We start from the raw sequence: 13772 nt of genomic DNA, 5'->3' as shown, positions 1-13772 counted from the left end.
GCTTTTTCGTGATCTGTTCGCTTCTCCTCATCCCTCTGGGACCTGAGGTGGGACATGAAGGTTGTGCATAAGGCTATGTTCCTTTTGTCTTAAGGGGAATATTAACTCCTTGAACAGAATTATGGTGGCCATCACTGTACCGTGCTTTGTGATGTACATGCTACATAAGGCTATTTACACAGGGAGTCCTATGTTCCTAAGTGTGCTATGGCTTGGCTTAGAGGGTGAACACATCCTTGCAGAACACAGTAGTCCACCTCAATCGTGTCCTGCAGCATCCCTTGCTATTCCAGTGGTAGGTTCTAACCACAGACTCAGCTGCCACCCCTCAAGCCTGAGCTAGCAATAAGTCCTGACCTTGTGAGCAGAAGCTGCCAGCTGTGTCAAAGAGAGAGCTTATAGGAATGGAAAATGTCACTGATGGAGCTCCAGCAAACCACATTTCACCAGCTCTGGCCACACACTCTCTCCCTAAGCTCTGAATTCTGACTGGCAGAGATCACAGGGCAGGCTTCTTAGCATCCCATTTGGAGTGTTACAGTGCAATATGATGGCACCAACTTTTCTTTTAAAAAGCACTCCTCATGCTTTGTCCTCCTGAGGGGTTCTAGCGGCCAGGGTGACACTGTTTGAATGGGAGTTGGACAAGAGCAACCACAGTAATCAAGGACCTTGAGGGACCAAATGTATATAGGAAAACGCTGTTGGAGAAGAAGTATTGAGTGCAGTCCAGGTCCTGAGCTATGATAAGCCATATTCAGTGCATCTTGGAAGGGAACGTGGCAGAGGTAGCTTTATACCATCTTCGTGGCCCCTGGGGGGGTCGGGGAAACTGCTCTGCTCCTGGGACTTAGAGTAGCCTGAAGGCTGTTGTAAGTTACAACAAGCTGCCCATATCCCCCGGAGATGCTCTAGTGGCAACCTTTTTCCCTGGCCAGTCCCCTATGCTGAGGCCAGTGTGGAGTAGCTCTCCCTCCTGCTGAGTTCCCATTACAAAAGAGGCCTGCCCAGCTACAGCTTTGTGCTGCCTATGTTGGGAGACAGACTCTGACCACCGCGTTATATAACTAGACTTCATGAGATGAAACTGAATAAAGGAAAATGTTGCCTGGATAGTTGGAATCCTTTACTACTAGTGAGGTCCCTGTAGACTGGATTAGTTTCCCAGAAGATGTGGTGGAGGCTCCATCTCTCGAGTCACTTAAAAGTACAAGATTGAACAAAGCCACAGAGAATATACTCTAAGGAACTAACTAATCTTGATGCTCCAAAAATGGTCAGATTTATTTGGGAGTTCAGATAAATTTTAATGTGAATACAGTGCTGGTTGCAAGTTACAAGCGGAGCCTCCTACAAAGACAGAGGGGGGTTGCTACAGTGCTCTTTGCTCCCTCACCTCCGCCTCCTCTGTCTCAGCTGAGTCCTGGATGGAGGGGCCACATCTTGGTTGCAAGCCCCCTGGCTCATTGAGGTCTTGTCTCATTTTAAAAACTGTCCTTATTGCAGCAAATCAATACCACTTGTGTAGTAGCAGCTGGAGTGCGACCTTCTCTCTCCCCGCCCCCCCCCCCCACCAAATTCCATTTAGCTGGGCTATCAGTAATGTCTCTAATGACTAGTCCCTAGTTCATATTCAAGCCAGTGACCTGAAGTGAAATGCCTGTTCTGCAGCCCTTGCGATCCCTGCCGTACAGCCCTCTGGATTCTGATCCCTTGGTGTTGTAATAGGTCCCTTGAGGTGTTGGCACGGGGTGTTTGAGGTGAAGTAATTCAGGAAACTGGAAGGAAGGGCTTTGGCTAGGAGTGTCATAGTAGACCCAGTTCTAAAGCGGATTAAGTGTGGTTTCAGCATGCGAGGGAAGGTTGTTCTCTTAGAATCCAGAAATCCATCTCTTAAGCCTGATTTACTGCTTGCCCAAACCCCCTCATTCATTGCATCCTGTGGCTGCTGCTTGTTCTGCCTGAACATTGATTCCTTTATATAAGGGGTTTTCTTTTAGTTAACTAACACACACACCATTGCTGCCACATGGATAATCCCTTGGGACATGGTATGTTTTTTAGTGTTAGGGCAGTTGTTAGCTAATGGCATTTAGTTGGACTGTTTCTTTGCTTTGTGCCCTTAACTAGAGCTTTCCCCCCAGTTCCTCCTCCTTGCCCATGAAGCATCACAACCACCTTGCTTTTGGCCTGCCACTCCCTCAGATAATCTCAAGCTGGGGTCAGAATGAAGTCTCTTCCCCTCACTTTTAGTATTGCCTAGGAAGGGGAAGGCCCTACCTTTCTCTAAGGCATTGGTTGTGGTTGGAGGCCAGGTCAGAGAGAGTGACATGAAGTATGGCAATTCCTGTAGCTGCCCTCTAGCTGTTTTTCCCTACACCATCGGCTGCTTCCATGACAGCCTAAACCAACCTCCCTCCAGCCAGGTTCATAGTGTGGCCTCTTCTGCAGTCTATGAAGCGGAGTCTGTCCTGACAGCCGTGGCAGATTAGGAGAGGCATTGAAGACTGAATAAGTAGTAGCAGATATGATCATAGAGAGCCCCTAACTCTCTCTTAGGGTGATAGTGCAGAGGGAAAAGTAAAGTTCTCTGGCTGCCTCTGCTGCTGTTTAAAAATATTTCCCAGGGACAGTTTGTAGGGGAGGCTGGTTTTCAGTGTCTTTGAGCCTGTGTTGAATACATCAGTGTACTTGCAGTATACCGTTACACAGACATTATATATGGAAAAATTCCTTGCAGCTCCCCCCCCCCCCCGCCCACCCAACAGCTTCTTCCCCAGCACACTCTCCCCCTTCAACCCCTATTCCCTCCCCCAAATACTTGTCTCCAAGCCAGGCCAGTCACACACTTTAGCATTGGCTCTTAGTCCTGGCTTTTCACTTGCTAAAATCTCTCTCTCTCCACTGTCTGGCCAGAGTTGCATTCACCTGGGACTAGCACTGCCCCCTCATCCGCAGGCTGCTCAACCCCATCTGCACTATGGTCCTCTGCTATGTGGTTCACCGCATCACTGGTCATGACGACAGCAGTGTTGGTGCTGTGGGACAGGTGGTGGTTGTCAGCAGCATGATCCTCCACTTCCTGCGCATCTGACTCTGCCTCTTCGGTATCACTGCCACCCCCTACCGAAGGGGTCTTCTCTAGCTGGGGTGTCTTCTTCTCTTGATTCAGGCAGCAATAGGTGGCCGTGGCCAGGAAGAGGGAGGAGAGTACAACCTCTGAGCCAGCCAGGTAGAAGATGATTGCATAGTTCTTGAATGCATCCACCAAGCGTCCTGATAGTCAAATGAGAAATAATTAGTGTTAGACTGTCAGCAAGTCTTTTCCAATGACATGGAAGTTGCTGAGATCAGCACCTCAATGAGCTCTCTGTGGCTGGGGAATAATTTCCTAAGGAAAGAGACTGAACCAGGCTTATTGGGATATTCAGAATTACACTTGACAAAACCCTGGACAATATACAACAGAAAGCCATTCTGTGTTGGCTGAGAAAAACAAATGGGATGTGATCCAAGAGGTGAGTCTGTGACACTGCTTGTAGCTACTAATTTGCCTTTGTTCTGTAAGTGTTAAGTAATTGTGACACCATGCTGATGTGGTCTGACACAGCTCCAGTCCATCTTCCCAACATCACTGTATGACGACTCAGAAGAGGCAATGGAATCACATGCAAGGCTGTGGCATAATGCTTGAAACCAATATTGGGGGGTCTTTGAATAGTTCCACAAGTTAGGGCTCATGGCATAACTCTGCAAAAGTCAGGATTGTTCTGTGTGCGTGGTTGGACCCTACATGTGACTGCAGGCTGGGTAAAGAGTAGGGATTAGTAGGGGGTAAATCTTAACACACAGCAAGCCCTGCAGACCAAGCAGCGGCTAAGCAGGGTTATGCCAAGCAAAGTGACACTTACTTTCTTCCCACTCAGCTTCTGCTCCCTTGAGTCAGATCAACTGCGTTTACCAACAGACTCAAGCTTCCCCCACCTTCAGGCCCCTACAGCTGCCAGTCACCATGGGCTAGATTCTGTTCTGCTTGGCATAGGCTGAACACATAAGCTTAGCCACAGTTCCATTCTGCCAAGGTTACGGTGACAGCTATTCCCTGGTTATCCTATTTTACAAACAAACTGCTCTCAACGTATAAAGATGGTCCCAGCTTCATTACTGCAGTATCCCAGGTCCCTCTCTCATGCCTCTATTGTCCTTGTCCCTCTCCACCATTCTGTATTGACTTACCCAAATAACCGTAACCCTCTTCGAATCACGACTGGATGCCTTTCCGGAAGCATATGTTATTGGTCTCAGTTCAGGGGTAACTGGGTGAGGATCTCAAACCAGTGTTATACAGGTCAGATTAGACCTGTCCCTTCTGGCCTTAAACTCTGTGCATAAATGGAGAGGAGACAAAGCATCTCTCCCTCTCCAGGCTGTTCAGATCCCCTCATGGTCTCCTTCTTCCCTTTTCTTTCTGTTGCCATTTCTCCCATGTTCCTTCCTTGAAAGAAGCTGCTCCGGTGTTGCACACAATATTCAGTAAAGGCCTATTTCTCCCCCCTTTGCGTTTTTGGCTGTCATAGCACCAAGCTCTGGATTCTGACAGGCCCACCAGCAATACTGAGCTAATGTCCCCTTCCCCTGCCACCACAGCTGCTTCATGAAGCCCCATGAATCATTACCTCTGTCTCACAAGCTATTTCAGAACTCTCCCTGAAGTGGGCCAGTGTCCGCCTGCTTGGGCCTGCTACTCCCCCTGCGAAGGGAACTAAGCATGTTCCTGTTTGGATCAGCGAAGAGGAGCCAGGTACTGTTGTTGTTAGTGAGGGTTCTCACAGTGACCCAACTTAAGCCATAGGTCTGGTCCTCTCCTCCCTACAATCATAGTGTAGGAGTGGAGGGAACCGCAAGAGGTCATCTAGCCCAGTCCCCTGCTCTGAGGCAGGACTAAGTATTATCTAGACCATCCCTGACAGGTGTTTGTCCAACCTGCTCTTAAAAACCTCCAGTGACAGATTCCACAGCCTCCCTAGGTAATTTGATCCAGTGCTTAACCTTCCTGACAGAAAGCTTTTCCTAATGTCCAACCTAAATCTCCCTTGCTTATGCCTTCAGAGGCTGTAGTGCAGTGGTTCCCAAACGACCCCTTTGGCATCTTACTAAGTGTCCTCAACCCCAATCATTCTGGTGTGACTAGAACACCCGGCCAGTTTGAGCGCTCATGCATGGTGTGTAAGAGGTCATGCTGTGTGGAGGATGCCATCTGGAGAACAAAAATGATGTCCTCCGTGCAGCAAAAATGCGGGAATGCTGTTCTGGCATATTCTGACCCTGGCTCAAGGGATGGATCCCCAAGGGCTGGGGACCCCATTTTGGGAGCCTCTGTGCTAGTGGAGGGTTTACTATGGACAAGAAGCTGGATATGAGTCAGCAGTGTGCCCTTGTTGCCAAGAAGGCCAGTGGCATATTAGGCTGCATTAGTAGGATCATTGCCAGCAGATTGAGGGAAGTTACTATTCCCCTCTATTCGTTATTGGTGAGGCCACACCTCGAGTATTGCATTCAGTTTTGGTCCCCCACTACAGAAGGGATGTGGACAAATTGGAGAGAGTCCAGCGGAGGCCAATGGAAATGATTAGGGAGCTGTGGCACATGACTTGTGAGGAGAGGCTCAGGGAACTGGGCTTATTTAGTCCGCAGAAGAGAAGAGCGAGGGGGAATTTGCTAGCAGCCTTCAACTATCTGAACAGGAGTTCTAAAGAGGATGGAGCTCGGCTGTTTTCAGTGGTGGCAGATGACAGAACAAGGAGTAATGGTCTCAAGTTGCAGTGTGGGAGGTCTAGGTTGGATGTAAGGAAACACTATTTCATGAGAAGGGCGGTGAAGCACTGGAATGGACTACCTAGGGAGGTGGTGGAATCTCCATCCTTACAAGTTTTTAAGGCCTGGCTTGACAAAGCCCTAGCTGCGATGCTTTAGTTGGCGTTGGTCCTGCTTTGAGCAGGGGATTGGACTAGATGACCTCCTGAGGTCTCTTCCAAACCTAATCCTCTGTGATTCAGCATGGCATTGGGATGGTTGGCACAGCATGGAGAGGAGCTCATTCATGCTGTGTTTCATGCACTGCCATGTCATGGCTGGAGATATGGGTTCAAATTTTGGCTTAAGGAAAGGAGCAAAGTGAGTGTCAGTCTGGGCCCTGGTAGGCATTTACCTATAATACACCAGAGACACCTCAGCAAATAAATTATTTAATGAATTTGCCCTTGTTTTCCTGTTTGCATGTTATCCACAAATAGACTTTGACAAGAACTGGTCACGTTCTTCAGACACTTTACTCCCTTCGAAGGGAACAAACTATTCACTATTAGTTACATATTATTGCCACTCCATAGATGCTGGAACTAGGGGTGCTGCCCTACCTGCTGGCTTGAAGTGGTTTCCACCATAACCAGGGTTTACTGTTTGGTTCAATGGCTCTTCGCACCCCCACTGTACAAATTGTTCACTGTACACCCCTTCTCCACTCCCTTATTGAATGAAAGACTTTGAATCTTCTCTCTAAAAGAGATTTGGAGATAGCCCTGTGCACGATTCTGGCAGGGATGTATTGCTCCAAACATTCATGAGACTTGTGCTTTCTGCAAACAAAAATAGTCACGCTCATGAATATGCACAGCAACACAGCAGACGGGCTGTGAATACAAATGAGAAGCTGCTGGTTTTAGTCACATTAATGTTCACAAATGCTTTTTGCAGTTTTTGCCAGGCTTTAAAAACAACATAACCTTCTCTTCTTACCCACGCAAAGCAATAGCAGGGGGTGCTGTTGGTCAGGATAAAGGGACGCAGGGGTAGATCCCACTATAGGTAGCCCTAACTAAATGCTCGTAGCTGCTAATTTTTTATGAGCAAAATTACTAGAATTCACAAAAAGAATCTCTCAGCACACCGGTTATATCAGTTTTGTTGTGCATTGGGTTGGACTCAGATTCTTCATTTCAGATGGTCTTTTTTTATAGGGACAATTGAAATGAAAAACCAGCTCAGTGTTTTGTATATTTTGTGAAAAACTGATTTAAAAAAAAAGAGAGAGAGAGAAGTGTATATACCCGCACACACATAATAAAGCAGGGGTACCTTTTCCCCCCACTTGTGCAAACAGAGGCAATGAAATAGTCCCTCATTCATTCCTCTCTAAAAATAGAAGTTGAACTGTTCAACTCCCTTCAGTTCTTCAGTAATCTGCTTAGATGTCCTCTCCCTCAAGGAATTAAAGAGGTGCAGCCTCATGAACCCTTCAGATGCCAGGTACTGATGCCACCTCGCCCCGCCCTGATATCTACGATGCTATTGGATGACTATGGATACCATTCCACCAATCAAAAGTTAGGGCTAGAAATATGCAGTTAAAATGTCTGGATGCTTCCAAATTCTTGAGAGGACTTAACCATTAGTGTTACCCTGTTGGTCAAGAGTCCCAGTGTCAGGCCAGGAGGGCAGCTGGGTGACCGACATTTCTCTCAAGCACAAACATACCTGCTGAGGGTGGCCCAATGAGCACAGCAATGGCTTCAATGAGCAGGACCAGCCCAATGGCACTGGAGAACTTCTGGGATCCAACAATGGCCATGAGCACCTCAAACTGCAATGCACCCACCATGCCATAGGAGATGCCAAAGAAGACACAGAAGATGACCAGTGCCGTGTAGGTGTTAGCGCTGGCGCTGCAGATGTCTGTCAGGCCATTGAAGAGCATAGCAAAGCTGAATAAGTAGGCGACATGGGGACGCATCCACTTCAGCCCGGCTAGCATCCCACAGGAAGGGCGGGCAAAGATGTCTATGAAGCCAATGATGGACAGCAGGAAGGCAGCGTCTGTGTCTGGCACTCCTATGTCTTTGGCATAGTTGACCAGCAATATGGGGGGCACAAAGAGACCCAAGACCATGATGAACTTAGCAATGGAGTAAATGACAAACCCCCGGTTGGAGAAGATAGAAAAATCCAATAGCTTCTTCCCTTTCCTGGGCTGCTGCTGCTTCTTGGTTTTCTTTGACTTTTTGGCTCCATCCATGGTGCTTATGGCCTCCTCTGCCCTTTCCCCAATGGGCAGCATCTCCTTGGCTTCATATTTGTCCTGAACTCTCTCCATCTTCCGCTTCATGCCTGCCTCGAGAGGTCTCATGACTGCTCCACAGGTGCAGCAATTGAGCAGCAAACCCCCCATGATGAGGAATCCCCCTCGCCAGCCAAACTTTTCGAGCAAGACCTGACCCAGCGGAGAGAGGGCAGAGAGGAAAACAGGGCTCCCAGCTGCAGCAAGCCCATTGGCCAGAGGTCTACGTTTGTCAAAGTAGGTGCCCAGCATGATCAGGGAGGGCTGGAAGTTCAGAGCCATACCTAGACCTATGGGCAGGGGTAGGAGAAGGAGGAGATGGAGACAGTAATGGGTGTGAGACAACAAAGACAAGAGGACCACAACAAATGCAAACCTCTCAGAGATTCTGCTTGCACATGCCTAGCCCAAAGATCCTCTCATGTAGTTCAGTTCTCTTCCTGAGTCTTAGACTCTCCCACATGACTTACTGTATGAAACTCATAGGCAGAGGCAGGGCCAGGTCCCAGAGAGCTTACATTGCACTGGGACCCTCCCACTGCCACCTGCCTTTGGCTACCCCGTTCTAACTGGCAGGCCTCTCCTGAGAGCCTGTATCAGGACTGCTCCACTATCACCTTACTTGCGCTATTACCCTTTAAACTCTTGATCAGTCCCACTGTGACCCTCATCTCAGGCTGTTCCATTGTCAGATTGCATCCCAAAGAGAAAATATTAAATGGACCAGGGTTTTTTTTTCTGTTACTATGGGTTCTTCTTCCTCCTAGTGCATGTGTCTCTTCCCACGTGCCCCCTCAGAGCTCAGTGGTTTCCCCCCACCCCATGCCCCAGTGATTCTGCCTCTATGAAGACGGCTGGGTGGAGTTCCCTCTCTAGCCCATCCAATCTTGCTAAATCAATTGATGAGCCAGACCTTAAGGTGTTTCTTCTGCCAATCACTGAGTTCTGAGCAGATCGTCCTCACAGTGCTCTCAGCCTTTGCCAGCCAGAGAACAAGGGTCCTGGACACTGAGATCCCTGGGCCAGCTCTGATTCCATCTCTGCAGCTCCAGATGGAGGCAGGCAGAAGTCTCAGTCACTGCCCGGACCCCTCCTCTTGCCTCCTCCAGCCTCAAGAGCCAGTGCCATAAAGCTGCTGCCATGGCAGGCTGTCCTCCCAACAGCCACGTCAGCTCCCTGAGCACATCCACAGTAAGGAGAAAAATCCTCTTCCCTTAGCAACCAAACTCTGTTTCTCCAGAGCAAAGGGGGGTGTGGGGGGGAAACCATGTCATGAAGCTGTACAGGCTCCACTTCTCTCCCCTATGGCCATGTAATCCTTCCATGGACTTAGACCCCTTTATTTCTCCATCATCCCTGCCAGTGTTCCTCACAACTCCTGGCTCTGCCTTGTTTCCCTCAGGTAGCAGCTTGCAAGCCTAAACTGCATTTAAGCATGTGTCTTGCTCACACAGATCCAGTGGAAGCACAGACAAGGCCTCTCTATGCCCCGCCCCCCCCCAATCTCTCCCTCCCCTATCTGCCTTCATATATACACATCTCCAGTCACTGTGGTAGTTAGACATCATCTATGTCCCTTCTGTCTCTATCTCTGCCTATGTCATCCACCCCCCGGCCTCAAGCTGCTGGGATCCGACAGGTGCACTCCCACAGCTGCAGTGCTCTCCCCTCCGTAAGACTCTCACCTGTCAGCATGCCCGCGGTCAGGTACAGCTCAATAATGTTGGTGGTGAAGGAGGCTAGGATCATACCGGATGACGCCAGGAGCCCACCGACAAGCATCACAGGCCGGCACCCAAACTGGTTCACCATGATGCTGCTCACAGGCCCTGAATGGAAGTCAAGCAGCCAGAGTGAGAACCAGAGAAAACAAGGCATTAGGGCAGCTACAACTGAGAGACTGCTCCACACGCCTGCAGCACGTGAATGCAGAATGCTGAGGCCAAAGGAAAGCGCCCTCCCTCACCATCAGCTCTGCTCTGGAGGTCGACTGTCAGTCAGCTCTAGGGTCCAGACAGAGTAGCCCTGGCTCCACGCTGCCACAAGGGAGACCTGGCTTTGATGCCGTCTCTCCATGGGGCAAAAAGAGATTTGGTGTAATATGGAGACAGCTACGCTCCGTTTCAGTGAGGGCAGCTAAAGGGGAGAGAGGGACACCCCTCCCCCACCCCCGGCGCTCTGGCTGACCAAGGAATGGAGCTGACGAGCAGGCAAAGAGCACTTCAGGATGCCAACAGAGTCATAGGGGGTGTCTGAGGCATGGGGGACATGGGGACATAAACCAGCAACATTACATGCTCATCCCCCTTCTGGAAGGGGTGCTGGGGACAGAGGTCTCTGTCACCCTGCCCCACCTTCCCATTTGGTTTTAGTGCAGAGGAGGGTTGGGAAGCATAAAGAAACAGATAAAGACCACAGGAGGCGTCCACTCAGTGCCGGGTACGTGTCTGAGCAGGGGAGGGCTAAGGTGGGGGATTGTTGGAAGGGGGCCGGGCTCACGCTAGCGTTCTCACCCGTGCCATACAGCATGGCCAGCATGATGGACGAGATCCAAGCTGTGTCGCTGTAGCCCACGTGGAAGTCATGCATGAGCTCCTTGAAGTAGACGCTCACTGCCTTCGGAAAGGCGTAGGAGAAGCCAGTGATCACAAAGCAGCCCAGCAGCACTATCCAGCCCCAGCCACCATCTGGGGGCTTCACTGAAGCCGGCGACTGGCACTCCTCTGGGTCAGACCTCCCCATTTCCTAATTTGGGGGAGGGGACCCAATGCCAAGTGGGAGTTGGGAATGGGGGGGGGGTGCAGTGGACACAGATCTCCAAGAGCTGCAGGAGGAGAAGAGCATACAGGACACATGGTTACAATGGCAGTTCCAGCCTTCTGCCCAGCGCTTCACCATTGCCTGTTGACATTCACTTGTGCCAATATTTACTCCCACTGTCTCTGACCTCTGTCCCCTCGTCACATGGTGCTGCAGCGTGGGCTAGTGGCTAATGCACTGGAGTGGAAGGCAGGAGACCTGAAGCTATTCCAAGCTCTTTGCCACTGACCTGTTGGGTGACCTTGGGCCTGTCCCTTCATCTCTCCTCTATGCCTGGTTCCCCTCCCATTGGTTGGCTGCCTTGTCTAGTTAGGCTAACGCTCTTCAGGGTCTGTCTCTCAAGCTGTGTTTGCACAGTGCCTAGCACAACAGGGCTCTAGTTTGGGTTGGGGCCTAGACATGCTATATAACACCATGCATGCTCCCTGCAAGCACACTGCAGACAATCCGCCCTCAACCCCCGCCACGCACCCTCTTTTTGAGCTGTCGAGGAGACAAATTTTTGAAGGGGTGTGTGCAAGCTAGAGCTGTAGGGTATTTGCATGCCAGAGAGATTAGGGCTCTGTACCTATATGGTATGGCCAGAACAAAGGCGGGGCATTAGGGAGGGGGACGGGGGGGCTGTCTTGTGACTTTCCCTCAAAAGCCTTAAGCTGGCCAAGAATTTTGCTCCCACTGGCCAGTCTGGGTTTGTTTTTCTCACTTCTGCAGTCTGTGCCAGGGCGCCCATCGGGCCCTTCTCAGTGCTGAGCATGATGGACCCCAGGAGCATGTAACATCAGCACGGGGAGGCCACAGCCTCTCTCCTGGTCACCCCATGTCTCTGCAGGAACAGACTCTATGCTTTGGCTATAACTGCTAACACAGCACTCTCTCACTCCTGGCCAGGGCATGGATAGCACATGGTATGACAGGTTCCAGGGAACAGGTGGATTTCCTCAGGCTTAGCTCACAGCTTGCCATGCTGCTTTCCTCTCCTGACAATGCAGGTTTCCCCTCCCGAAACACCTCTCCCCACTCCAGTGTCACTGGCTGCAGTATATTGGATGGACAGTTCACTCTGTGATGATGTCTCCATTCCCTGCCTCAGTCAGTCCTGGGAAGTCCCAGCCTTCATTATGATCTGGGAGTGCCATATGAGCCAACAAGGTTCTCACTTGACAAGGCACAGGACGGGGAAGTAGGAGATCTAAGCTCTATCCCCAGCTCTGGTGCAGACTCTGTTTGGGTGACCTTGAGCTAGTCATCTCCCCTCTCTCTGCATAACAGAGAGTCTCTTTCAGCCCCTTTATCACAAGGGTGTTATCAGTGATCATATTTGTAAGGTTCTTTAAGAGTCCAATTTGGAGAGCAGCCCCTTCTTCTCCAGCTCCAGCACGAACCAGCCTCAGTAGTTTTGTGAGGTTACTAATTCCCCCCAGGGGGCGAAGAGCTGGTGTTACACAACTAAATAGGTTATGGTGTAGGCTGTCAGCAGGTCCATATGGCACAACTAAAAATAGGGCTAGGTGTCTGCAATCACCACTTGAGTAAGGACTATGCATCACACCAGCCGAAATGGCGAGATTGCCTGTGGTCCTATGGTACGGGACACTGCTATACCCACAATGCACTGTAAGACTGATTTGCGTGAGAAGGCACCATTGGCTTTGGGCCAATTGTCACTAATCAGGTTTCTGAGCCAGGCTCAGCACATACAGGTAGGCTCAGGGCTGGTGACCCCAGATGCCCTCAGCAGAGTCTCCCTTCCCCGACCAGGAGGACCCTTGTTCTGGGAAAGCGTGGTCAGTTGTCCTACCACAACACACTGTTATTGGCAAGTGCCTTGGGCCAAGCTCTGTTGAAGCGAAGCTGGAAAGGCTATTTCTGGCACCTCTCCCACAAAGCCTAGCCCAGTGCCCCCTAGTCAACAGTTGTTGGGAACCTGTCGCACAGGAAATTAATGGACAGAGGGATCTTGCTGTGAGGGTGGTTTTAAGCAGCGTCTCCTTTGGACGGTTCTAGCCAAATGCTTTTCATGCACAGAATAATCGTGTGCTGTGAGCTTCCGAAAACGGGCAGGCAAGAGGGCAGCGAGCTCTGCCTGGTGTTTTAACCCATTTATAGAAGGCTCCAGCTCCCCTACACCAGCTCTAGCATTCTCTGCCTGCAGCCAAGCAGCACTGAGAAACTCATTCCAGACATAAGACTTGGCGCTCATACAGCACCTTAAGTGTTCAAAGTGCTGCATGTACATTAGTCCATTAATATTCATCCCTATACACACACACACACACGTGTTACAGATGGGAAAACTCAGGCACAGAGATGATAAATTACTCGCCCAAGGCCACCCAGTGAGCCAGCGGGAGAGTCAGGATTAGAACTCAGGAGCTGTGACTCCCCCAGTGCTGTGTTTATTTATCTAGACCCTACTGCCAAAAAGAATCTGAGCCTTACAACCAAGTCTCCCTGACTCAGTGCAAATGAGTGACAGACAGCAGTAGAAACGGGCTGTTGGAAAGGCATTTCCACACTAAGTATTCACTGCCTGGGGTGAGGGTAAACCCAGATTCTGCTGTCAACCACCAACAGTTCTAACCTTTTACTGCTCCAAATGATCACTTCAAACAGTGGCACCACGGCAGGTTGATTTAGTGACACTCCAGTCTCCGCTCCGCCCACAACCTGTCTCCAACTTACAAGCAAGCAAGTTACTATTGTCTTACAGGGCATGTGCGTTAATGGAACTAAGATTCCCAGATCAGTCTTGGACCTGGACCACTGGCATCATCTGATGCATGCAGCTGTGTTGGAAGAGTGTCTGCTGCCTAACGCACACCCCCACAGGGACACCTGC

At 50.1% G+C, this 13772-nt stretch overlaps 1 protein-coding gene across 1 annotated transcript; it reads right to left on the bottom strand.

Moving 5' to 3' along the window:
• Positions 1–66: 66 nt before the first annotated feature.
• SLC16A8 (solute carrier family 16 member 8) lies at positions 67–10869 on the bottom strand. Its single transcript, XM_050932287.1, has 4 exons — positions 10627–10869; positions 9799–9942; positions 7534–8403; positions 67–3276 (listed from the first exon to the last, which is right to left on the bottom strand). Exons 1-4 carry the CDS (start codon positions 10853–10855, stop codon positions 2885–2887), a joined length of 1635 nt encoding a protein of 544 aa, XP_050788244.1. The 5' UTR covers positions 10856–10869; the 3' UTR covers positions 67–2884.
• Between the last annotated feature and the right edge of the window lie 2903 nt (positions 10870–13772).

The sequence above is a fragment of the Gopherus flavomarginatus genome, chromosome 1, assembly GCF_025201925.1.
Source record: "Gopherus flavomarginatus isolate rGopFla2 chromosome 1, rGopFla2.mat.asm, whole genome shotgun sequence".
NCBI classification, from domain to species: Eukaryota; Metazoa; Chordata; order Testudines; family Testudinidae; genus Gopherus; species Gopherus flavomarginatus.
Note: the sequence above shows the minus strand (reverse complement) of the source record. Positions and strands in the feature narration are given on the sequence as shown.